The 25,737-nt window shown below is 35.2% G+C and overlaps 3 protein-coding genes across 6 annotated transcripts; 1 reads left to right on the top strand and 2 right to left on the bottom strand.

Moving 5' to 3' along the window:
- Positions 1 to 1,014: 1,014 nt before the first annotated feature.
- Positions 1,015 to 3,308, bottom strand: LOC101745661 (T-cell immunomodulatory protein). Its single transcript, XM_004924825.5, has 2 exons — positions 1,770 to 3,308; positions 1,015 to 1,685 (listed from the first exon to the last, which is right to left on the bottom strand). Exons 1-2 carry the CDS (start codon positions 3,106 to 3,108, stop codon positions 1,255 to 1,257), a joined length of 1,770 nt encoding a protein of 589 aa, XP_004924882.2. The 5' UTR covers positions 3,109 to 3,308; the 3' UTR covers positions 1,015 to 1,254.
- A 5,972-nt stretch (positions 3,309 to 9,280) lies between these two features.
- LOC732938 (preimplantation protein) lies at positions 9,281 to 19,551 on the top strand. 4 transcript variants are annotated; one of them, XM_062670348.1, is made up of 7 exons: positions 9,281 to 9,581; positions 9,767 to 9,930; positions 10,354 to 10,563; positions 10,650 to 11,542; positions 12,306 to 17,013; positions 18,506 to 18,663; positions 19,331 to 19,551. In XM_062670348.1, exons 1-4 carry the CDS (start codon positions 9,528 to 9,530, stop codon positions 10,882 to 10,884), a joined length of 663 nt encoding a protein of 220 aa, XP_062526332.1. In that variant the 5' UTR covers positions 9,281 to 9,527; the 3' UTR covers positions 10,885 to 11,542; positions 12,306 to 17,013; positions 18,506 to 18,663; positions 19,331 to 19,551.
- LOC101745517 (ribonuclease P protein subunit p25-like protein) lies at positions 11,129 to 13,258 on the bottom strand. The gene is made up of 4 exons (XM_004924824.5): positions 13,124 to 13,258; positions 12,323 to 12,507; positions 12,129 to 12,248; positions 11,129 to 11,425 (listed from the first exon to the last, which is right to left on the bottom strand). Exons 1-4 carry the CDS (start codon positions 13,217 to 13,219, stop codon positions 11,305 to 11,307), a joined length of 522 nt encoding a protein of 173 aa, XP_004924881.1. The 5' UTR covers positions 13,220 to 13,258; the 3' UTR covers positions 11,129 to 11,304.
- Positions 19,552 to 25,737: the final 6,186 nt, after the last annotated feature.

Raw genomic sequence — 25,737 nt, 5'->3', positions numbered from 1 at the left:
TAAATATTATTAAATTATTAACGTTAAATATTTATTATTAATTATTTAAAATTAAAAAAAAAAAAAAACTTACGCGCGTACATAAGTATACACGCACCCTTTTTTTTATTGCTTAGATAGGTGGACGAGCTCACAGCCCACCTGATGTTAAGTGGTTACTGGAGCCCATAGACATCTACAACACAAACGCGCCACCCACCTTGAGATATTAGTTCTAAGGTCTCAGTATAGTTACAACGGCTACCCCACCCTTCAAACCGAAACGCATTACTGCTTCACGGCAGAAATAGGCGGGGTGGTGGTACCTACCCGTGGGGACTCATAAGAGGTCCTACCACCAGTAATTACGCAAATTATAATTTTGCGGGTTTGATTTTTATTACACGATGTTATTCCTTCACCGTGGAAGTCAATCATGAACATTTGTTAAATTTCATTAGAAAAATTGGTACCCGCCGGTAGGATTCGAACACCGGCGCATCGCTCGATACGAATATACCGGGCGTCTTATCCTTTAGGCCACGACGACTTCAAAATTACTACGACGACGACGACTAGTTGTAGATGCACTAAATTTCTGACAAAAGTTAGTGGCGCTGAACAGGCCATATGAGCGATGACCGTTGGACCTGTAGACTCACGTTATGGCGGGGGCCTGCAGGTATTAGAAAGAAAAGAAGACCGGTAACTCGTTGGGACAATGATATAATAAAAATTGTTGGTAAAAACTGCAAGACAATCGCCAAAGATAAAAACAAATGGAAAAGTTTGAAGGATGCCTTCACTCTCACATAAGAGGCGTTCTTGCATGTCTGCACGCTATATTAATATAACATTTTTTTACATATTTCACAACAATTTTATGAACTGAAGTGACCCGACTAATATTATACACATTATATATTATGAATTCTAATTAGTATGTAATATTATTAACAATCTTTAAAGTTTAGTAATGTCACTTTTTAAAAATACGAGAAATAAGCCTTTTTTTTTTTATTGAGAAAAATTAAGTATCACAGTAAAATTTTTATTAACAAAAAATATACAACTAATATACAATACAGGTCTACCTTAACATATTAATCATATAATGAAAGTAGTAGATCTCTTAAGTATACAAACATTTGCACACTAGCAATTGCAAACAGGTTTAAACAAGCTTGGTTTTTTTTGGCCAAATAAATTCAGACCCCACCGTTAACCACAATATTGAGTGAAAATGTCCTATAGTGTTAAAGGTTGGCATTTAATTCATATCTTTACATAGGTCTGATCATCAATCTCGATGATATCTTGTCTATCATTTCTTTCTTTCCAATGCAAATATAGTACACACCCTGTTATGATAACTATAATTGCAGTTAGTACAAAAACACTTTTGAGAATCACTTTGCTAGGTGTAACAAATAGTTGTGCTTTCCATTGAGATGGATCATAAGGTGGCACAGGTATTACAACTATTTGAGAATTTGGAATAATTTGAGTCCAACTTTTGGAATAGCCAGATAGCCCAACATTTAGTGTATCCACAAAGTTTGGTGTTCTGTCAAGACCAAATATGGAATAAGGAAGTTGTAAAGCAAAATATGCAGACTGCGGTAACTGTGCACAAACACCTGTTCTATAAGTTCCTTCTTGGGACCAAGTATTGTATCCAATTTTCGGTCCTGGTAAATTAGTACCTGAAAATTAATAAAAACTATTTATAACAAAGAAACCAAACAGCAGTTAATAAAAAAAATAACTTGTCCTTGAATAAAACTTACCAAAAGTAGCCTTTCTCTTGTATAAAGTAGTGTTTAAGATTGGCACTATAGCATTAGTTAAGCCAGTGACCACAATAACCTTGATAAAGTTGGTATCATATTCTAACTCATTTCTAAATGAATGCATTGTGTGTGTTTGAGATGTATAATTTTTCTTAACATAAATTATATCTAAAACTCCATCCATATAAAAATCGTAAAAAGTGGCCATTACAATATCATTACCAAATGAATCAAACATATCCCAGTGTATTTGAAATGTTCTGACGAATTTACATCCTGGTAAATTGCATGGTATATTATGAAGTAGGAACACTCTAGTGTCATTACTGTGGGTCGGACTTAGTACCATTAAAATATCAGGGTACCCATCCATATTGTAATCACCACTACGCATTGTAATGGTGTCTAAGTAAATTTCATCTCTTGGAGGAGTAAATCTCCATAACGTTCCTTTGCCATCATTAAAGTCCACTTGGAGATCATGCCACTCAATATTGTCATATATTAAAATAGTGCTGTTGAAACAATCAATGTCATAACATACAGGTATAGCCAAAAAAAATTCTCCAGATAAAGAAACATCTAGAAACAATGCCTGGCCATAAATAGCAGCATGGCCAATCAAAAATTCAATACTACAGTCATACTTAAACCCATTTGTATCTTCATTCAGCCACACTTCAACTTCTGATGTGGTAGTTATCAAGAGATCTGCTGCATCATCATCATTTACGTCCAGAAAAGAATGCGAGTGAGGTTGTTTGATTTCTTTGTATAATTTTTCATCTCCCATTGGTTTTTCTTTGGGTTTGTTACGTGACTGGTCAAAAATCCAAAACACTCGTTTGCCCTCAACATTGATACCAAACAAATCTAAGATCATGTCTCTATTGTAATCCATGACTAATGGCTGTTCAAATGTTATTGCTTTCGTTTGAAGAGCATCAGAACAATTTAATGTGGGCATACCTCCCCAAAGTATACTCACATTGTGAAATTTTGAAGTATTGTTTACATTTTGAGTGGTCAATAGTATATCCATGTAAGCATCTCCATCGTAATCTCCTGGTACAATACTAGTGATAACAATATCAGAAAAGTTGCATGCAAATTCGGATGGCCTTAGAAAAGGCTCTTTGTCATATGCAAGAAAAACGTTGACAGTTGAACTATTTTTAATAACGAAGGCGTCAGTTAATTCGTCAGAATTAAAATCACCGAATGCAGCTATAATTCCTTCGGAATATTTTCCAAACGAACTGCTAGTAATATCACTTACAAAAGAGCTTGTCGACAAAATTACATTAAATAACAAAATAAAAATTGTGTACACCATTTTCGAACATAATCTTATCTGATAAATTAATTTATGTGTTTATGTGTTTTAGGTAAATATACGAATTGGAAATCTGCTATTGAAATTTTACACTTTTGTCACTAAACTTATTTAAATGCTTTATGTCACATATTATGTACGGTACATTATTTACTAAACTTTGTGACCATGTTACATTTTTTTTTAAGAGATTTTATGACCTGGTAACTAAGACCTTTAAGTCATTGCTTATTTTACTTTATATTCTTAATTTTATGAAAAATGATAATATGGAGTGAAATGAAATGAAGATGATTAATTTAAGACATTAATCAACTGGGATGAAATTTAATGAAATGATATGGGATGAAATATAATCGCAGTAAAATGGTGGTCATTTACTGAGATTTTTTCAGTGGACTTTTTGGAGGAACCCGAGAAGTTACGTCCAGCAGCTTTGTTTCATTTTCCCACATTTGTGCACTTTCACGGATATTAAACAGTTAATAAACCACCGTTATTACACATTTAAACCTGAAGAAACACTAAATAGACAAAATAAAACAAATCACACAACTTCACTGCTCGCGTTCCCGCCAAAAAGTCCACCATGTTACATTTACGAATTACACCATAGATTATACACTTAAAATTACACTTGTCTCATCTGTGAATTGTTAATGAAAAAATATCTATACATACCTATTATTTTTTCAATGTGTCGATATTTTTGATAGATATTTAATATTTCGATATATCGATAGAAAAAGCCAAGTATCGAAAATGTATAAAAATCGATACTTTTTTCAGATCAATAATCATTCATATGTTTTAAGATGAATAAATCCTAAAAAAGAATACTTTTTTTATACTAACACATCTTTTTCAAAAAAATATAATGTGTGTATTTTTTGTTTTAGGTCGACTCGCTTTGTGGTTTTAAAATTTGGTTTTTAAGTTTCTTAAAACTACGTTTTATAAAATTTCTTAATAATTGTTCTTGATTTATTAAAATTTAAATGAAAACAAATATTTTCTATTAAATCATACCGATATATCGATCGATATCGGTATTGATATTTTCAAAAAATATCGATACTATATTTATTTATCCATACATCTCTAGTTGTCTGTTTATGATGCCGGCCACTGACATGCGCGCAAATATTCGTATATTGTACGAATGTTTGCGCGCATGTGAAGGGCCGTCAAACATTCATTCGCAAGCTTAGTGGCTGTGCAAATGGGTTCGGAACTCAATTTGCGAACCCGTTTGCGCTTCCTCCTACACTTGTTTACGAATGTCTCACGAATTTCTCCTCCTTTTTAATTCGTCACTAGAACATTGAAGAGAAAAAGAGTTTTTAATTCTTTGCCAGACATCCTTAACAGCCATGCTGTTTTTATGGGATTTCTTTTGATGAAGATACGCTACACAGTAGACGTCACGATCTATGAAAATAGCGAAACGTCCGTTGCCTTCGCAATCCTGGGCGCAACTGGTCACACGAATGTGTGGGAGACTACGCGAAGGTTCGCGGTTCGCGCGCTTTGATGTCTGTTAAAAAACCGACAAAGCTGGGAAAACCACGAATGCAGCGAAAACTTTGCATAATCATTTGCAAATGTCGTCCTACACTTGCGGGTTTGCGTATTCGTACGAATGTGAGTGACCGGTATTAGAATAATTAGAAATCACTGAAATTTCTATAAGCTTGTTAATATTCAATATCATTAAAAATAACTGAATTTATTAAAACCGCACTAATCTATTGAGTAATTGGCCGTCTTCACTGACATTTTTTTGTTGAAGTATTGTTAAAGTTTGTTGAAGTTGTCAATATTTTTTTGAACTACTTAGGAAATAATTAGACAGTATAAATGTACCTGTTAACAAAACGCTAGTAAATACGGCCATTGCCAGCTGACTGACAAAACCGGCCCATGCGCAATGTAGGCGTAAGGTGATGGTTTGCTTATTAGATAAAAAATAATTAATAATTGGGAATTTAATTGTTTTTATGATCGAACAATCACCAATAGTCGTCGAACAAACGACAATTGATCAAAATTAATTAATCTAAGATATCTAGTAAGGGGGCCGACTTAAGGGTGATCATTTGTTTAATTAAATATAAATAAATAAAAGACGAACAAACCATTTTTATATTCGAACATTAACGACCAAACGACGAACAAATAGTTAAAAATAAAAAAAATCCGAAAATAAAAAAAGAATGGGGCCAAATTCAGTGAGCCGGTAGATTATACACATAATACTTGAGATATTAAGAGTAGTTTGGTTATTTGATTTACTTATTACCGATAAAACGGGGTGATTAGGGACAAATTCCAACTTGATGAACAATTCTAAGGTAGTTGTTGATGTTTAAAATGTTATATCAGGATCAAAATGATTGAGTCTGAGAGATTGAGGGTATCTTTGTTATCCAATTTAAAGCTTTTAAGCATTCCTTTTTAGCATTCCAGTTTAAGCAAAAAAAGCAGAAATAGGTGCTATCTCTATTTAACCGGAAATTGCGGTTAATGGGGACGAAATTCGTGTTCATAGAGTAAATTGCTAGGGCTGACACTACTTGGTTTTAATTAATTAATTAATTTTGTTGCACCAATAAAGTGATCGCTGACAGTCAAAAAACTGACAAAAGTACATGGCAGATGTCACCTCAATTATGGTGCAACCGACGGTGCATTGAGAACAAAAATAAAAAAATAATATATAACTAAAACTTGAATACATTTAATTACTTATGATTAATTTATATTTACTTGGGACTTCTAAATCTGCGACAGATTTTTCCAGTAAGTTGTGAGACAATTATAAAAAACATCTATTTCATCACTTAAAATTGTCGGAGACCGCGCTACCGTGGACATTATCGTAGTCCCAAAGGATTATGTTTAAGGGAGAGTAAGCACCTAAATTCAAACGAGCGGGCTTTCTTTAAAAAAAAAATATCTTATAAAAGCGAGTTTATATTTCTTCGTTCTTGGTAAGTACTTAGAGGCTGATATTTTTATGTAGATTAAGAGATTAGGTGTGTCGATTATTCTATGGATTAATCAGATCTTTTTTGCCACGTACCATCCGGCTATGGAATGAGCTCCCCTCCACGGTGTTTCCGGAGGGCTATGACATGTCTTTCTTCAAACGAGGCTTGTGGGGAGCATTAAACGGTAGGCAGTGGCTTGGCTCTGCCCCTGGGATTGCTAACGTCCATGAGCGACGGTAACAATTCTCCATCAGGTGGACCGTAAGCTCGTCTGCCTATACGGCAATAATAAGTTAAGTTAAATTGCTTAGCTATTTCAACCAAAGACTTATTCCCAATTTCATAGGCTTCTTTTGTTGTCTTTAATATCAAGGGATCATATCTCTTATAAGGCTTTGCACTCTTTGATACGTACACGCAGAAGATATATCTATAAATAGAAAACAATACGTAACTGATAATATAAATATTTGCCAAACAATAAAATAACACTGCATTGATAATTTTGAATAAATTTTCTAGACAAAAACATCATGAATAAACCAGATTCCTACCAACACATTTAAAAAAGATTGTAATAACTACGTAGACAACCCTACAAACCTGTACCTATTTATACTTAGGTCGCTCCCATTTAACTTATTCTCATCCCAAGTGACCCCTTTTTCGTTGTTATTTGTACCTGAGACATCCCCATTATTTCCAAAAACAACAAATTTTTACATGTATTTTTATATTATCAAAAAACATTAAAACCAATAACAACTGAGTTTTACCTATAATATATATGATGGTCCAAACACTAAACGTTTATAAATCACAGTCGTCTTCTATTATTATCAAATAAATAAAAGAGAGCAAAGTTTCTAGCACTAAAATAATTACCACCACAAGAAGTTAATTTGAAATGCGATTTTTTATAAGTTAGCCTCTATTATCATGCATATTCAGAGATGTTTTGTAAAGTTTCAAGATTCTACTATTACACTATAAAAAATGGAAGATTTTGCAACGGTTTAAAAATTAATATTGAGCGTCGAAAGATTTCCTGGTTTTGTCCCCATTCACCTCTCAATCCCTAGTCACCTCATTTTACGGTACTTTCTTCTGGGAGTCACTATTTTTAATCCAAAGTAATGAAAAATACAGGTGAATGAAGTTAGCCCCTCAAAAAAATTTTTTTTTTCTATTTTATACTTCTTTTCTATTAATTCGTTTGTTCATCACTTGTTCTTGATTGTTCACTGTTAATAATTGTTTGTTCTGCATTTATTTATTTAAAAAAAATATTTAAAAATATATGTACAAGTTAGCCCCTCGATTGCAATTTTTAATATTTTTTCGTCCTTAATGACTCGTAAATATTCATTTTCGATTGTTCTTATATAAAACACGTTTGTTCTCTTTCGAAATTACTCGTTTTTTGTTTAATTTACTATTTGTATTAGTTGAATAAATGTATGCAAAATATGTGTACTGCGCATGCGTCAACTATAATGCCTAAACTTTCTACGCGGTTTTAATCGTGAAAAAAAAAACAAATATAAATCCTGAAGGAGCAATTAATTGGTATAAGTTTAATTAAAAAAATTAAAAAATAAATAAATGAAATAATGTACATTGGCGTAAAGTTAGACCAAATACATTTTTTCCATCCTCCTACCTATCGTTATGAAGGTATAAAAAAGATAGGGAGTTCACATAGGTAATATAAACAAATAAGTAAATAATATGTTCATTATTTATCTTTCAAGAGATAATGTAGGTATACATTATAATAACTTTTTTACACAGTCGAAATTATATTCCTAACATTAGTAAAATAAAATTTTTTTTTTTATAGGTTATGTATTGAAAGTGTTGGAAAATTATTTCATGTTTTAGCTGGAAAACCACATTGAGAATTATATGCAATACAAGATAATGGGCTCCATCAAATGAATTCGAATGAAACCAAACTGTTTACCATCCAAATTCGATTGTCGGGCAGATAGAAAACGAAAATTCACTCAAAGTGAACCTCGGCCTGCATTTGTGAAACGGCAAAGACTCATTATTGTCAAGGAGATTGAAGAGACGACTAAAAATGAGATGTGTTATATTATTATACCTTTGCCATCTTGTAGTCAAGGTAGGTGTAACTGTCAATAATTAGTAACACTCACAGATCTCATAATCAAATAACAATATCAGAAAAAACGAGAATAGTTAGTTAGTTAGTGGAAGTAGCTAAAATGGGCAAGTGGACCTCAGTTCCTATTACATAAGGTACTCGGAAGTTTGTGATAATGAAAATTTATCACAGTGTAATATCACTTACTTACTTTAACAGTGAAGGAAAACATTGTGATAAAACCTGCACACCTAAATGTGCTTAGGATTTTCTTATGTGTGTAATCCACCAACCAGCACTAGGCCAGCGTGGTGGACTAAGGCCTAAAAACCCTCTCAATGGTAGTGGAGGCCAGTGTCCAGCAAGGGAATATATTATATGGGCTGATGATTATGACTAGGAAGTTACATACTACTACTACTACTACTACTACAGTACACATATAATCCTATATATTTTTTAGGAATATAATTTCGACTGTGTAAAAAAGTTATTAAAATGTATACCTACATTATCTCTTGAAAGATAAATAATGAACATATTATCGATAGGTAGGAGGATGGAAAAATATATTTGGTCTAACTTTACGCCAATGTACATTATTTCATTTATTTATTTTTTTATTTTTTTAATTAAACTGTATACCAATTAATTGCTCCTTCAGGATTTATATTTGTTTTTCTTTTCACGATTAAAACCGCGTAGAAAGTTTAGGCATTATAGTTGACGCATGCGCAGTATACATATTTTGCATACATTTATTCAACTAATACAAATAGTAAATTAAACAAAAAACGAGTAATTTCGAAAGAGAACAAACGTGTTTTATATAAGAACAATCGAAAATGAATATTTACGAGTCATTAAGGACGAAAAAATATTAAAAATTGCAATCGAGGGGCTAACTTGTACATATATTTTTAATAATTTTTTTAAAATAAATAAATGTGGGACAAACAATTATTAACAGTGAACAATCAAGAACAAATGATGACCAAACGAATTAATAGAAAATAAGTAGAAAACAGGACAGAAAATTTTTTTTTAGGGGCTAACTTCAGTCACCTGAAAAATATTCGGTTCTCAAATATTAAGCGTATAATCTATGATTCGGAGTCCTCTGTCCTCTCTCTCATATTATGAAAGGATTTTTTTTGGCTAAAGCTAAAGTTTCTTATAATTCTAAAATATAAATAATAGTGGTAGAGGTGAAGCATAATTCAAATAAGTGCCGTCGTAACTATCAGAGGCTTGTTAACATTCGAACCAGTATAGACAAACAAAAGTATCTTGTCGCCATTCCACCAAAAGAAATGACCGACGGAGTTCAAATACTCCGACGCAATCGACCCGGCACCAAAGCCAAGGTATGCACAGCAAATGTAACTGAATTAAAACAGGTATTGTGGCGTTACTTATGTGCCACCATCATATATCAATTAAAATTATTTCAGGATTAAACCCTAAAAGTAGTTTCTATTGTGTTTATTATTTTAATTAAGACTCGCGAATATCGAAGAATATTCTAAATTACAATCATTGTTCTAATCAGGACTTCTGTCGCTGGCCTGATGAACCCTTTGAAGAAATGGATAGCACATTGGCTGTTCAACAATTTATTCAACAAACTATTCGACGTGACCCTTCGAATCTCGAAGCTATTTTGAAGATGCCAGAGGTGTTGGATGAAGGTGTTTGGAAGTATGAACATCTAAGGTATTTTTCTTGTGTTTATTTATAACTTACAGCTTGTTCTAATGTAATAGAATATATTCTATCATCTTGCTGCTGAAAGAACATGTTACACTGTTAAGATGTAATTTGGATTTACTTATAGTGTTTGGACTAAATTATATTTGATCAATATAATTATATTGTTAACCTTCTCTCAATGGCTGAACTTGTAGTTATTTTAAGTTAACTAACAGTGTAGTAAAGATTTTTTTATCAATTTTACTAGATGTTACATATTTACTATACATTTTTGTGTATGTATTTGCAATTTAATATAATTTTCATTCTACCTACCACTATTTACTCTGCACTACCTTTGGTTGACTGGTCGAGTATGCCTTAGGCATTTAGTCCACCTTTGTAAATGTTACATGAAGTGTAATAAATAAATAACATATTTTACAGACAATTTTGTATGGAGCTCAATGGATTGGCTGTGCGCCTACAAAATGAATGCAAACCTGAAACATGTACACAAATGACTGCAACAGAACAGTGGATATTTCTGTGTGCAGCACATAAAACTCCTAAAGAATGTCCAGCCATTGATTACACACGGCACACTCTAGATGGAGCAGCTTGCTTGTTGAATAGCAATAAATACTTTCCAAGCAGGTTTAAAATTTATATATTCTTATAATATTATACAAACCAAATGTTCTTTAATACAGTTAAATAAAACATTAATTAATTTTTTTTAGGGTGAACATCAAGGATTCATCAATTGCCAAGTTGGGATCTGTTTGTAGAAGGGTTTACAGGATCTTCTCACATGCATACTTTCATCATCGTTCAATTTATGATGCATTTGAAAGAGAAACTCATTTATGCAAGAGATTCACATATTTTGTAACAAAATACCCAATAATACCTCAAGAAATTCTAATTTTACCTAAACTTGATGATGAAGTACCAGCTGGTGAATCAGAAGCTTGAAATTTGTTTAAACAATTACAATTTAAACATTTCTCTGATGGAAAACAACATTTAAATTGAATTTATTTATTTACATACTTGTGTTTCTTCCACTACCAAGGTTAAATTATATATTTAAATTTAGTGTGAAAAATTGTGTACACCAATATAAATTAAATTATTTATATGCATTAACACAATACAATGTTCATTCTACATAGGTTTATGGTATTGATAGATCTGTAAATCAAGTATAAATAAAATGTGCACAAACATTCATTTATTTGCCAATTTCACTTATTGGATTCACACCTTTTATTACAAATATACACATAAATAATATCACAAAAAACATTGTGTCTATTATTGTTGAAGAAATAAATATTTTATTACAGGATAGTAATAGAAATTCATAGGAATTAATAGTTCACAGAAAAATATTTAATTTTTGCTATTTTGAATCTGCTTGAATACCTTTTTTCGTTTTGAGTGTAGTTGCTGTTTTTTATTTGGTTGATTCTCATTTTGTTCCCAAAACTTTTTTCCATTTATTGATTGACAACTAAAAGAGAATACAATTTGTGATTATTTACATAACCTACATACTTTGTCAGATTAATAATAGAGAAATAAATACTAAAATATTGCAGGAAATGAATTAGGTTTAATATAATAGATGGTGAGATTTTTGTGATTTGATTTTTCATCTAGTTTTGCCTATTTGCATAAAATAATATTTAAAGATAAATTAACAAATGGTAATAGTTACATATATCTAAAGGAAAGCTTAATTCAACAAAGATGATATACTTATTATTGTTTCGGTAATAAAATGAATATAAAAATGTGTTAAAATGTATATACAAGACTTGTTATGACAATCAATGTATGTAAAAGGCATACAAATTGAAGAAGGCTATTAATCACATATACTTGAAATTATATGTACTCCTAAATACCCATATGCAATGCCAGACTTTTAAAAAACACCAAGTTGCATAGGACAGCCTATCTATCTCTTAATCTAACTAGCTTACTATGACTCTGCAATGATCATCCTGCCTGTTCCAACAGCATAGCTGTCATTAGAATAAAGATATTCTATTGGTAATTAGTAAATAATATAAAATACGGCACATGAGAAGCAAAAATGAACTTCTTAATTTTCAGATAATGGCCCACAGACTTATATACATTGCAAGGCACATATTTATGGCAACAGGCAATAGTTATTATGGACACAAATTGAAAATGAAATAACTCACCCAAGTTGATTAAAATCTTTCAAAGGTTCACTTGTTAAGAGAATATGAATAGCAGGTATTTGGCGTTTAACTACTAACGTTTCTAAGCCTTCAATTTTAGGCTCCCAGTGTTCTTCTACTCTAAAGGGAAAAATCGATGTTTAATTAGAAAATAATGAGATTTTTTTATTTAAACAGATAATGATTTATCATACATTTGGTACAGTAGTTTGGTCACTTGGTGCTGAATAGAAAATTGCCTTTTTATAATTTCTGCACAAGATATTGTTTTGGAGATAGCTGCACCAACACCGCTCCAAACAACTGCTGTTGCTGTTTTATCTTCTAGTATGCCGGTTACGTGGTTTAGGAGGTTTGACATCTTACTTCCTCCTCTGACCTGTATCAAATAAGTAAATAATAATGTATATATAATTATAATTTCTTTATTTACTACATAAACTCTTAAATCATGACCTAGAATACTATTTACATATTTAACAAACTTAGAGATTACGCAGATGGCATCAACAATATAAAATTAACCAATGATCTTCACACTAGGCATAGCGTGTATCGTGAGGACCAAAATGCGATTTACGATGTATATAATTGACCTCAAAACGACATCACTATTATTAATAATTATTACGCTCAAAAACATGCGTTAGAAGATTTAACATATAAGATAATAAAAAAATTTGAGTATTAAAAATAACACATCAAATAATTACTCATATGTGGGGAGCGTAGACATAAACAATTATAAAATAAATTAATAAGAAAAAATAAACAAAAAGATACAAAATTAAAAAATCTACTGCTATTTCTTGTTTTTAATTAAGTTCTCTGTGTCCATAGAGTTCAATGTAAGCAACCATTTTTTCACTAGTGGTTTAGCTTGCCTGACCGTTTTGTGTTTTAGGTTTTCATTACAATGTCTGATTTAAATAAATTAATATTAAACACCCTAACCATCAAGTTTGACTCTTTTTTAATTAGAGTTTGCGATGTACCTGCATCCAAAGGAAATTATCAGGTAAGCCTTCAATGGGAATTTTATCTCGTTCAAACTCCTGTTCAACATTTTTGCCTTTTGTATAATTTTCCATTAGTGGTGATAATTTATACACAATACATTTATTATGTATGATATCTGAGGTTAAATCGTTGTGTTGAGGTTATATTTACGATTGTTTGTTTGTTTGAATTCGTCCATTAGACAGGCAAAGGGAACAAAGTTCATACTGCAAAATCTTTTGTAACAAATGCTGAAGCCTGTCGCATGAAAAGTGAAATGGACGGAAATTAAATTAAATTAAAAGAAGTGAGGAATTTTTGGGCGAGAAAGCGAGATACAATTTTTTTTACTAATTTAATATTTCTTGGAGTTTAAGCGTAGCATAGTGGTGGCTTGTTAACCGCTTACGATCTGTGAACGTGCAGAATACTGCAGAAGTGTAGGATAAGGTGTTTAAAGTCGTCGTGGTCTAAAGGATAAGACGTCCGATGCATTCGTATCTAGCGATGCAACGGTGTTCGAATCCCGCAGCCGGGTACCAATTTTTCTAATGAAATACGTACTTAACAAATGTTCACGATTGACTTCCACGGGGAAGGAAATAACATCGTGTAAAAAAATCAGACCCGTAAAATTATAATTTACATAATTATTGGTGGTAGGACGTCTTGTGAGTCTGCACAGGTAGGTACCATCACCCTGCCTATTTCTGCCATGAACCAGTAATGCGTTTCGGTTTGAAAGGTGACAAAGTCATTGTACTGTTGATGACCAACTGAGACTTTAGAAATAACATCGTGTAATAAAAATCAAACCCGTAAAATTATAATTTGCGTAATTACTGGTGGTAGGACCACTTGTGAGTCCGCACGTACTGTAGGCGCGCGAGTTCATGTCCATCCTGAGAAATACGGTAGTGCTGTGACCTAATTAAATATGGTAATGTAGATAATAACTACCGATTTAGTCAACAGCTGTCGATTTGGTTTAATGTAACTTAAGGTAATTTTGCAATTTATGGAATAAAATAAATGTGATAAGTAATTACTTGTTTATTTCTAATAGAGAAAAATATTTTTTAAATTCCTGTTCAATCACTATCGAATGAAAAGACAACCGACAGATCAGAGTCGGAATCAGCATGTATCTTTATCTCTATCTGAACTTATTGGAAGCGGAGTAGTCATGGTTAAATAACACAATAGCGTTAGCGTAAATTTTCGATATCGTTATCGTGCGTTACAACCGTGACGGACAACACTCGACGTCAGACAAATGCGGGGAGACGGGTGAAGGTGGGGCGGGCTGCCACCGCGCGTCTCCTCTGGCCTCGATGGACATTAACTCGCGCGCATACAGTGTACACACTACCTAAATGCGCCACCCACCTCGAGATATAAGTTCTGTGGTCTCAGTATGGTTACAACGGCTGCCCTACCCTTCAAACCGAAACGCATTACTACTTCACGGCAGAAATAGGCAGGGTGGTGGTACCCACCCGCGCGGACTCAGAAGAGGTCCTATCACCAATAATTACGCAAATTATAATTTTGCGGGTTTCATTTTTATTACACGATGTTATTCCTTCACCGTGAAAGTCAATCGTGAACATTTGTTGAGTACGTATTTCATTAGAAATATTGGTACCCGCCTGAGATTCGAACACCGGTGCATCGCTCAGCACGAATGCACCGGACGTCTTATCCATTAGGCCACGACGACTTCAATAGGCCAAGACGAATTCGTTGGTTCTTCGTGGTTCTTCTGGTTCCTTCAAAAGGATGACTGAAGTCTCAGTAAATCTCCACTATTTTACTGGGACGTTATGACATGTCATTTAATCTCGTTTCCTCCGATTTCATCTCAATAGATTAGTATCTCAAATAAAATACGATACGTCGTCGTCGTGGCTTAAAGAATAAGACGCCCAGTCCATGCGTATCAAGCGATGCATCGATTCGAATACCGCAGGCAGTTTCCAATTTTTCTAATGAAATACGTACATATCAAATGTTCACGATTGATTTCCACATGGAAGGAAATAACATCGTGTAAAAAAAATCAGACCCGTAAAATTATAATTTACATAATTATTGGTGGTAGGACGTCTTGTGAGTCTGCACAGGTAGGTACCATCACCCTGCCTATTTCTGCCATGAACCAGTAATGCGTTTCGGTTTGAAAGGTGACAAAGTCATTGTACTGTTGATGACCAACTGAGACTTTAGAACTTATGTCTCAAGGTAGGTGGCGGCATTTACGTTGTAGATGTCTATGAGCTCCGGTAACTATTTAATACCAGGTGGGCCGTGAGCTCATCCACTCATCTAAGCTATATAAAAAAAAAACCATTTCATTCTGGGCCATTTTCATATAACGTGTATATTCCTTAATTGAAGATTTTTTATAATCTCGATAGTGGCAGAAATAGCATTTCAAGACGTCAATTGCCATACTGAAAAGAAGAAGAATTTAGGTGACTTAATACAACATCTTAACTATTGGAGAAGATGATCAGAAATAACCTCTCAGTGATGATAGAAATTTTCTGAGAGACTTAATGGATTTTGAAAGAACACGGGAAGCAACTTTGTATATTTTTTTATTAAGGTCGAAGTTTCAAGTGTATGATGGCCATCCTACCATTCAAGCCCGAACCTATGATCGTTTCGTTTCGATCGTTCTCCCAAGAAATAGGCAGGACGGTCGGACAAGATAGTCGAGGGATTAGGTGTATGAAGTGAGTACAAAAGGTACAACGACCATCAAGAATAAGGCCTGGGAACCTCAATTTTACCCTAACCTAACCAAAGTAATTGTGATGAAACGCTAGTTCGACAGTTAATATTATATTTACAATTCTGACTTCGATCTCAAGTCTCAAGATGGTTGGCAGCATTCTCCTTGTGATGACGGCCTACGGACTCAGGTAGCACTTCAACGCCAGGTGAACTTTGATTTCGTTCGCCCATTAATATTGAAGGTTTGACACAATGTCATTCCCTCATCGCGAAAGTCGATCGTGAACATGTGTTAGGTATGTAGTATGTCTAGAAAAATGGATACCTTTCTGTAAATATTTTTTTATACGAGAACACCGGGCGCCTTATCCATAATTAGGTCTTTAAGAGCTAAAAACCAAATTTTTTCAACTCCATTTACTGACCTAGAAACTGTGAAGATATATATATATATGGCTGTAAGATATGGATATATGGTAAGAAAATAATTATTAGATTTGAATTTCCCCTTTTAATACAAATAAGTAAGTAAGTTATCAAAGTAACGCCGACGCACTAATGTTCATAAAAAATATTGTTAGTCTGGATCTTAGGGGATCCTTTAAAATATTTATAAAAGATTATTACCATGCCCAAAATGTGCTTAAAATTTAGAAAATGTACTTAATGTTCTAATAATTATCTAATATATTATTAATATTAGGAAACATATTGTTTTACTAATAAGTGTGCGTAAACCACAAACACTATTTATTTGCATGATTAAAAGATTAAAGGTTATCGAAGGAGTTGTAAGTACAGAGCAATTGCGTTATTTATGTCAGGGCTATCGTACAATAATACCGTTCGAAGTATTTTCCCGTTTTCCAGTTAATTAAGTTTCTATCTAAAAGCACTATGCAGTGTTCTCGAGTTAAAGTAGCGTTTTTATTTTTATCTGTTTTACCATGGACTATTATGGCAGCGAAAAGACCGTTCGTTATGGATGAGCGCTGGGTATGTGCTGTTAAGGTCTCATGTTTTGATTGTTTGAAATTATCCCAATGCTCGTGGTGTGTAAAAGAAAACAAATGTTTCTCAAACGAGTTGTGGGGTAACAAAGGCCTCTGCGTAAACGATACTATCGAATTTACTGATTTTGGACGTAAGTACAAGCTCTTAGGTAAGTTTAGTTAAAGACCTCTTTCGCCTTACTCCAGTTTTTTTTTTTTTTTTTTATATTGCTTAGATGTGTGGACGAGCTCACAGCCCACCTGGTGTTAAGTGGTTACTGGAGCTAATAGACATCAACAACGTAAATGCGCCACACACCTTGAGATATAGTTCTAAGGTCTCAGTATAGTCACAACGGCTGCCCCACCCTTCAAACCGAAACGTATTACTGCTTCACGGCAGAAATAGGCGGAATATTATTATTTTTATTAGTGAAAAAAAAACACCTTTTTTTCAAGTAATAGAAAAAAAACATCATAGCACTGAAATTTCCAGTTTATCATGAAAAAGTTCTTAAATAGATTTTATCACGAATTCCTGTAATAGGATTAATTTACTTAAGCAGTATCAATGTAGGTATTGTGTGCAGGAAAATTTATTACCTACCTAATTGCTCTACTATACCAAAATAATATAAATGGGTTTTTTTTACGCCGTGTTATTTTCGAATACCTATAGAAATATATTAGGTAGGTAGGTATATTAAGAAAGAAAAATGGTTAAGATGAGTGAAGAATGTCTTACTTCGTGAACGTAACCAGGAAGAAGCCGAAAAGGACACATGAGCATATTCTACTCTCTCAAAATCCGGCAGTTCCCATGAAAGCAAAGAACTTTAAAAATAGGACTAATACAAATTGATTTTTTTCAATGTTCATTCATACAGGCACAGGAAAAATCTAAAACGTCGTCCATTTATTTATGTATTTAAAGATTTTTTATTGCATATATGGGTGTACGAACTCACGGATCACATGATGCTAAGTGGCTATTAGAACCCATAGACATTACGATGTCAAAATCGCCACCTATTTCGAGTCGTGAAGTTGATGTCTTAATTGTATTGTATTAAATAAAAGCCGTCCCACTCTTCCTGTGAACGCCTCGCAACAGAAATAGACTGTAATTAGTACCTACCTACCCGTGTGAGTTTATGGGGCTTAGAGTTCGTCATACTATGAGTAATTAAGCCAATTTATATATTTCATGGGTTTGTTAAATTGCACTATGTTATTTCGATGGATGACGTGAAAACGTCTAAAGTAAGTACATATCTTGGTACCTGTCACGAAATTTGAACACCGGCACCGTCGCCGCGTCGTGTCACTTATGCTGGGAGTCGTACAATTTAGGCCACGACTACTAAAATAATTATTAATTTTAATACGGGCTCAAAGAATATTCGGTAGACTGCTCGGGTAAGCAGGTAGGTATTGATTAAAAGTTTTATTCTGTAATCGTTTCAAAATGAATCGTTTTCAGACTAGAGGATCTTGCTTATTTATCAGATGTAAGGGCACGCTATGGCACCAATTTGTCTAGGTGAGCTGCGGTATTTATGTTGTGCGTTTACAGATTCCGGGAACGGGCCTCTTCTGTCGAGCCTGAAGTTCATTTAATAACTAATGATGTTGTTTTTTCAGTTAGTATCGTAGAGAACGCACAATGTTCATGTCAGAGCAAAGAAAATGAAGATAATTGCTTCTCTCCAGAGGTCACGAAGGGATTGAAATGCTCTGGACGGGGAACCTGTGTTTGCGGTCATTGTGTTTGTGATACTGATGCCGCTAATCCTTCTAAGGTAAATCGATGAGGTTTTAAAGTATGAATATTTAATGTAATGTAGTTTTTTTTATTGCAAAGATTGGTGGACGAGCTCACGGCCCACCTGGTGTTAAGTGGTCACCGGAGCTAATAGACGTCAGCCACGTTAATACCGCGGCTCATCTCGATACCTGAGTTCGGAGTCTCCATTTTTACAGTATAGTAGTTACCTATTTCTCAATATTGCTTTCATTATCTTTATAGTACTTTAGTTGATAAAAAATATTTTTTTTTTATTGCTTAGATGTGTGGACGAGCTCGCAGCCCACCTGGTATTAAGTGGTTACCGGAGCCCATAGACATCCACAACGTAAATGCGCCACCCACCTTGAGATATAAGTTCTAAGGTCTCAGTATAGTTACAACGGCTACCCCACCCTTCAAACCGAAACGCATTACTGCTTCACGGCAGAAATAATTCTAATCAATGTTGTTATCAAAAGCGGTTTTGACTAATAATATTCACTGTTATGGTCATTTTGACTGGTTCAGAATTTTGATTGTAACATAAATGTATGAGACTTATGGTATTTCTATCTTGATAAATTTAAGTTCGTTTCGTTTTATTATATAATATCTTATATTATATTTTAAGAGATTTGTATCAAAATTGCGAATCACTTCGTATATTTTTTGTTTTATAGATGATCATGGGGGAATACTGCGAGTATGATAATTTCTCCTGCGATGGGCCAAAATGCACCGAAGGCCCATATCACATCAGCCAGGTGTACGAAAACGACGGGTCATTTAAAGTATACAGAGACGACAGTTTAGTTGAAAAAGACTACTCTTCATAATTTTTGTAAATCATCTACTTCAACGCACCAAAGAATAAGAAATAAATGGAATATCTTAATAGTAATACGCTGTTGTTTTTCAGAAAACCCTTTATCGGCACTTAATTTCCATAAAACAATCACTCGAGTGTCTATAAGAACAATTTTAATGTCGTTTAAATCAAGCAAAACATCTTAAAACTAATAATAATAAGTTTTGAACTATTTTAGGTGCTTATAAATTAAAAATCATTCATAGTATTATGATATATATTAGTGGAAAAAAAAACTTCGTTTAACACTACAAGTCCGACTGGCGGGCTTTTGTGAGTTTTCGTGAGTTCGTTGTTCCGGGCTGTTGGCGAAGATGATATAGAAATAATGTTTACGCCGATTTGGTATGAGGTTTTAATATAAAAGCGACACAATAACTAAAATAAAATACAAAATGAGTTGAGAATCGTACACTTAAACTAAGACTCGCAATATTTTACTGGTCGTCGTCGCGCGCGCTGAGGGCGTGTGTTTTCGCGCTCAGAGAGCTCTGTCTCAGCGGGCGGTAAGGTGGCGGCGGGGGCGGTATCGCACGTTCGGAAATTACGTTCCGTTATATCCTCCCCCTCCGAGTCACTAGAACGCCTCGTTGGTGGCTCGGCAGAAACAACAAGGCGGGGCCGTCCACGCAGGCGCCGAGGCTGTACTGGAGCTGAGACCTGACCGGTTTGATTATGATACGGCTTCAAATGAGAAGCATGAAATTTCCCTAAAACCTGCGAATTCAAATCAGTAACCTCATAGGTAGTAGGACTAACGATATTACTAATCTGGTAGGGTCCGTCACGCTTAGGCATGAACTTCTTCGTTCTACCTTTGGCGGCATCACTTAACAAGTGCGTAGAGAGAAGGACTAGATCACCTACTTGGTAACTGGGACCAGATAACTGAATTTTGTCGGTTTGCTACTTCCTATCATCCTGATGATGTTCAGCGTAAGGCATTGGGGCTCCCCCTGGTCTGAAGACATCCTCGTTGCACTGCAGAAGAGAAGCTAGGCGGTTAACGCTCTGGAGGACACAGCATAGTTCCCTCGTCTTCTCTTAAGAAATCAGCAGCAGAACAAGGCGTGAGGTCACTGGGGTACTCGAACTCCAATGGAAAAACTCGTTCAGAACCATGGTAGCGCCATGTCGAAGTATGGAAGTCGATGGCTAAACCAGCTGCTACTAAAAAGTCTACACCCAATAATGTGTCATTATCCTGGGCGTCCGGAAATACGACAAATTCCACGGGAATAACTTTACCCGGTAATAATTTTACATCAAGTGTCGTTGTCAGCATTTGTCGTGTTTGCATTGAACCATCGGCGAGCTTAACATGCATAGAACTACGCACAAAAGGTTGATTATGCTGTTGCAGTAGGGCGTAGAGTGAAGAACCGGCAACAGTTCGCTTGGCTGCGGTGTCGATTAAACCTCTACCTCGGATTCCTAAAATCTCTATACCTAAAATAGGTCGTCGCGCGTTGCCATTTTGCGAAGAAGTTACAGACGAAAAGGTGACAAAACTATCACAATTAAAATTTGTGGTCCCTTTAACCGGTGCACATGTTTCCAGGTTGTGTCCTGAAAAATTTTTGGTCACCCTACTTTTATTATCGAATTCCTGGTTTTGTCCTGAAAAAATCATGGTCGCCCTAGTTGGTAACGGACCACGTGATGGACACTGACGAGAACGTTTCGTTTTCCATTTATGTCTATTATTTACGACGCACTGATTAACACAAAATTCCCTAGGAGATACTGATTTCAATTCGCTAGGTACATGAGTGCGGTTAAAACACTCCCCCTGCTTAACAGGACGAGATAAGTATGTAAACAAAGGCGTATCGTCGGAACGCGGCAAATTTGAAATAATTTGTTTATCAACACGTTTATGGGACGAGTTTACATTACATTTACGGGCAAAATTATTATTTACGGGGGGTGTACTTACATTATTAAGTGATACCAAACTTGGCTGAGCAGTGTGTAGCGATGAATTAACATAATTTGGGCGCTCAGTATGAACACTACTGGATAAACACAAGTCAGGTACAGCCCCAGTAAAAACCATAGGTAAACTTGCCAAATTACTCACCTGGGCGGACGGCTTACCAACAGCTGATGTCTCAGCGGTCGTTGTACTTCGCGATCGTGTTCGCGGTATTTGAATAAAATCGACCGCGCTAAAATTTGAACTACATTTGGAACAATTAGAACGTATGACTCCGCTCGCGCCGCAACCGTAACATTTAATATTATTTACTTTACTAACTACGTTGTCATTACTGTCATTCGCGGTTTGTTTTAATAACAATTTACGACACTGATCACGCGTATGACCGTAACTTTTACAATAAACACAGTATCGACGTTTCTCGGGTTTTTCGGCGGTCGGAGTGGCGTCGGCGTTATCGCCTGACGAACGTTGGCGCGGGGAAACTTCTACAGCGGCCGTAGGTACACGCTGCGTTGCAGGCCGCGGCGGCTCGAGTCGAGCGCGGGCGGCGGCGGCGGCACCCTTTGATGTCTCGGCGACGGCGTTTGAAGTATGCGCTTCTTTCGTAGAATCCTCAATACTTCGTGCTTTTTGCAGGAGAACATTGAAACTGGTGATTTCCTCTCTACGAAGGCGTTTACGAATTTTATGATGCAATAATCCGTATATCATATCGAGCTCCACTTTTTCACATAGGTCGCCTCGAGGTAGCTTCGCGAGGAGTGCTCGAGCCCTGGCGACAAACAGGTCGGTTTTCTCCATAGGCTGCTGGCCGTCTGCGAATAGGTCGACATAAATTCTGTGGGGTGGGCGGCGATCACCCAAAGCACTTCGTAGATTTGAGATGACGTCTTCCCATGTAGAAACTTGATGCTTGATACCCTGCCACCAGGTAGCGGCGGTGTGTGTCAGCAACATGGAAATACCTTTTACGGCTACGTCATCGGGAACATTGGCGGCGTCTCTGTACGATTCTATTGCGTCGATAAAACCTTCTACTGACTCGTCTGCGCGTCCGCTGAATACAGATTTGCAGCGGCTGAAGTTGTTGGCGGGCCGATGGTCGAATGTAGGAGTCGCCGACTGCCTGACGCTATCTAACAGCTCCCGGAACGCGTCTAACTGCGTTCGTTGAAGGGTGTCGATCAGCATGGTGATGTCTTCCGGGCGGAAGCAAACACTGGCGGGCGGCGCGTCACTCGACGGCGCGTGGGGTGGCGACGCGGCTCTCGCGTCGCGCTCCTCGGAGTTGGGCATCTTCTTCGGCGGCATTATTTGACGACGGTTTAGTCGGTAAAGTCAGGAAAACACAAATCGTTCATGCAGGCACAATAATTTCTTATAAATATCACTTCACAGCTAAACGTTCGGGCGCCATTTTTAACACTACAAGTCCGACTGGCGGGCTTTTGTGAGTTTTCGTGAGTTCGTTGTTCCGGGCTGTTGGCGAAGATGATATAGAAATAATGTTTACGCCGATTTGGTATGAGGTTTTAATATAAAAGCGACACAATAACTAAAATAAAATACAAAATGAGTTGAGAATCGTACACTTAAACTAAGACTCGCAATATTTTACTGGTCGTCGTCGCGCGCGCTGAGGGCGTGTGTTTTCGCGCTCAGAGAGCTCTGTCTCAGCGGGCGGTAAGGTGGCGGCGGGGGCGGTATCGCACGTTCGGAAATTACGTTCCGTTATATTCGTTAAAAAGCGTTTACCATGTTAAGCGAATGTGTGTGATAAAATTAAAACAAAATGCTTTTCTTTTTAATACGCTTTTATTAGCTTCAGACGTATATGTATGTGAGTATGTAACGGAATCTTTGAACATGATTTTGACCCCCTTCAAAACAACGGATTAACTCGAAATTTGGTATACTTATTAAGGAACGATAACAGTTCAACATTTAAAAAAAAAGTGGAAAAATTGAAATTTAACTAAAAAATGAAAAATAAATAATAGTTTAAAAAAACTAACAAAATACGCTTTTATAGAAAATCCAATTAAAAAATGGAAAACAAATTTTAATGAATTTGAATTAAAAATAGTGTAAGAAAAATCATTTTATTGTAAAAAAAAGCGTGGGATGCATGGTATCAGTAGTTATAAATATTTTATGAACAGATATGATATGGTTAATTTGATAATATCCTGAAAAGCACCCCAAATTTATTTTTAATTTTTTAGTTGGATTTTCTATAAAAGCGTATTTTGTTAGTTTTTTTTAAACTATTATTTATTCATTATTTAGAAAAATAGACGTAATCATAATTTCAAGGTTTTGTAAATGATAGCGTTTATAACAGTTAAATTAAGAACGGTCTGTGTAGGTATTCGTTGTGTGGAACGACTGAGCCGGGAACGAGAGGTTTTCAGAAGAAGCGTTCGAGCGAAGAAGCCTCGCTCAATTAAGAAATTGATATCAGCGGACGTCTGTCGCGGATGGCCCATCGGAGTCGAGTGCCTGCCCGTTATGGGTACGCGAAATTAGATTTCAACGAGTCTATTTTTCTCTCCGACAACGAGTTCACCTTTTATTTCCTCAATATTGAAAGTTCGTTCCGAGACGACATAAAAAAAATACCGAAACGAAATTATTAAGAACTTTACATTTAGATTTGTAGGTACAATGCTAACGAATTTTTTTTTATTTATTAAATACTAGCTGACCCGGCAGACTTCGTAGTGCCTCAATCGATAAATAAAAGACACATCAAGGGGACACATCAAAGGAAAAACAAAAGTGTTTTTTTTTTTAATTCCGAGCATTTTCATATTTTTTCACCTTTTAAACCTTCTCTGGACTTCCACGAATAATTCAAGACGAAAATTAGCCAAATCGGTCCAGCCGTTCTCGAGTTTTAATGAGACTAACGAACAGCAATTCATTTTTATATATAGAGATTAAAAAACGAGAGTTTTTTCAGTATCAAATTCAAAAAGAAACCCTACTAACTAACTACTTTAAGTTTGATCGCCAAAGTAGTAATGGAAATAATCCGAAAAAACCCTATCTGATTATGTCTAGAGAAATGAATGTGACGCATCGAAAGCTGACTCAAAACTTCAGCTTATAATAGGTGCGCTAGTCATCTCTTTATCCGATTATTGATAAATGATTAGGGTGATAAAATCAAAACAAAAGGGTACACAAAGTGAAGACACAGATTTTCTTTCTACCGACTAGTCCTTTTAAACTGGCTTCAAAAAAGGAGTAGGTTGGCAATTAGACTGTATTTTTTGCAAACCTTAGAACTTTTTTCTCGGAGAACCGATTTTAATGGTTCTGTTTTTCTGAAATTTAATCCTTCTCATGAGGTGCTATTTAAATTTTGATCAAGATTTGATTAGTACTTTTTAGTTAACCTTAATAATACATATTTAATTAACTTCGACAAAGTTAAATAATATTTTCATTTTATAACGGTGAGGTCGGTTTTATTTTAAACTAGCTGATCCGGCAGACTTTGTAGTGCCTCAATCGATAAATAAAATACCTAAACTTTTGTACAAAATAAACTTAAAACACACAAAAGGATTCCGTCCGACGGGGGACACATCAAAGGAAAAACAAAATTGTTATTTTTATTTAATTCCGAGGATTATCATAGTTGTCTACCTTTTAAACCTTCTCTGGACTTCCACAAATAATTCAAGACCAAAATTAGCAAATTACCAAATCGGTCCAGCCGTTTTCGAGTTTTAGCGAGACTAACGAACAGCAATACATTTTTATATATAGAGATTATTATATTATGTTAAAAATTTGAATTATTGACTATTGAACAATATTTTAATGAGCATGATGATTGATTTGATGCTCAAAGTTCTATAGCAACTTATTTATTGATCAGTAGGCCATTATAAGAGTTCGGTGATGTATGATTTCGGGTATTTGTGTTCGTCCTTTCAAGGTGTGAACTTTGGTATTTCAGCTGGTGATATAGCGCATTTGTTAGCCCGCATCGGCAATTAATACCATCGTGCCTATATCTGCCGCGAAGCGAAGCGAGTGACACTTCAGTTTGGGTTGAGACTTCACTCATCGCGAAGAGGTGGTTAAACCTTTTAATAACCACCATGTTCCAAACCGAAAATGTTCTTTCATCAAATCCTGGTTATAATGCTCGATCTATACAAACATAGCTTTAAACGAATGTTTCTGACCTGACGAGAACTGAAAACTTGTTGTTTTCTAGTCCTGATCTTAGTCTACATTCGATAGTCTCTTTAGGT

This window comes from Bombyx mori, chromosome 10 (assembly GCF_030269925.1).
Source record: "Bombyx mori chromosome 10, ASM3026992v2".
Lineage (NCBI taxonomy): Eukaryota > Metazoa > Arthropoda > Insecta > Lepidoptera > Bombycidae > Bombyx > Bombyx mori.
This window is presented reverse-complemented; position numbering and strand designations above follow the sequence as displayed.

Coding starts and splice junctions, on each gene's coding strand:
- LOC101745661 (XM_004924825.5), bottom strand. CDS start 3,108: ATGGTGTACACAATTTTTATTTTGTTATTTAATGTAATTTTGTCGACA. Junction 1,686..1,769: donor CAAGAGAAAGGCTACTTTTG/GTAAGTTTTATT, acceptor ATTAATTTTCAG/GTACTAATTTACCAGGACCG.
- LOC732938 (XM_062670348.1), top strand. CDS start 9,528: ATGACCGACGGAGTTCAAATACTCCGACGCAATCGACCCGGCACCAAA. Junction 9,582..9,766: donor GACCCGGCACCAAAGCCAAG/GTATGCACAGCA, acceptor TGTTCTAATCAG/GACTTCTGTCGCTGGCCTGA. Junction 10,564..10,649: donor AATAAATACTTTCCAAGCAG/GTTTAAAATTTA, acceptor AATTTTTTTTAG/GGTGAACATCAAGGATTCAT.
- LOC101745517 (XM_004924824.5), bottom strand. CDS start 13,219: ATGGAAAATTATACAAAAGGCAAAAATGTTGAACAGGAGTTTGAACGA. Junction 12,508..13,123: donor ATAATTTCCTTTGGATGCAG/GTACATCGCAAA, acceptor TATTTGATACAG/GTCAGAGGAGGAAGTAAGAT. Junction 12,249..12,322: donor ACCAAACTACTGTACCAAAT/GTATGATAAATC, acceptor TTTTCCCTTTAG/AGTAGAAGAACACTGGGAGC.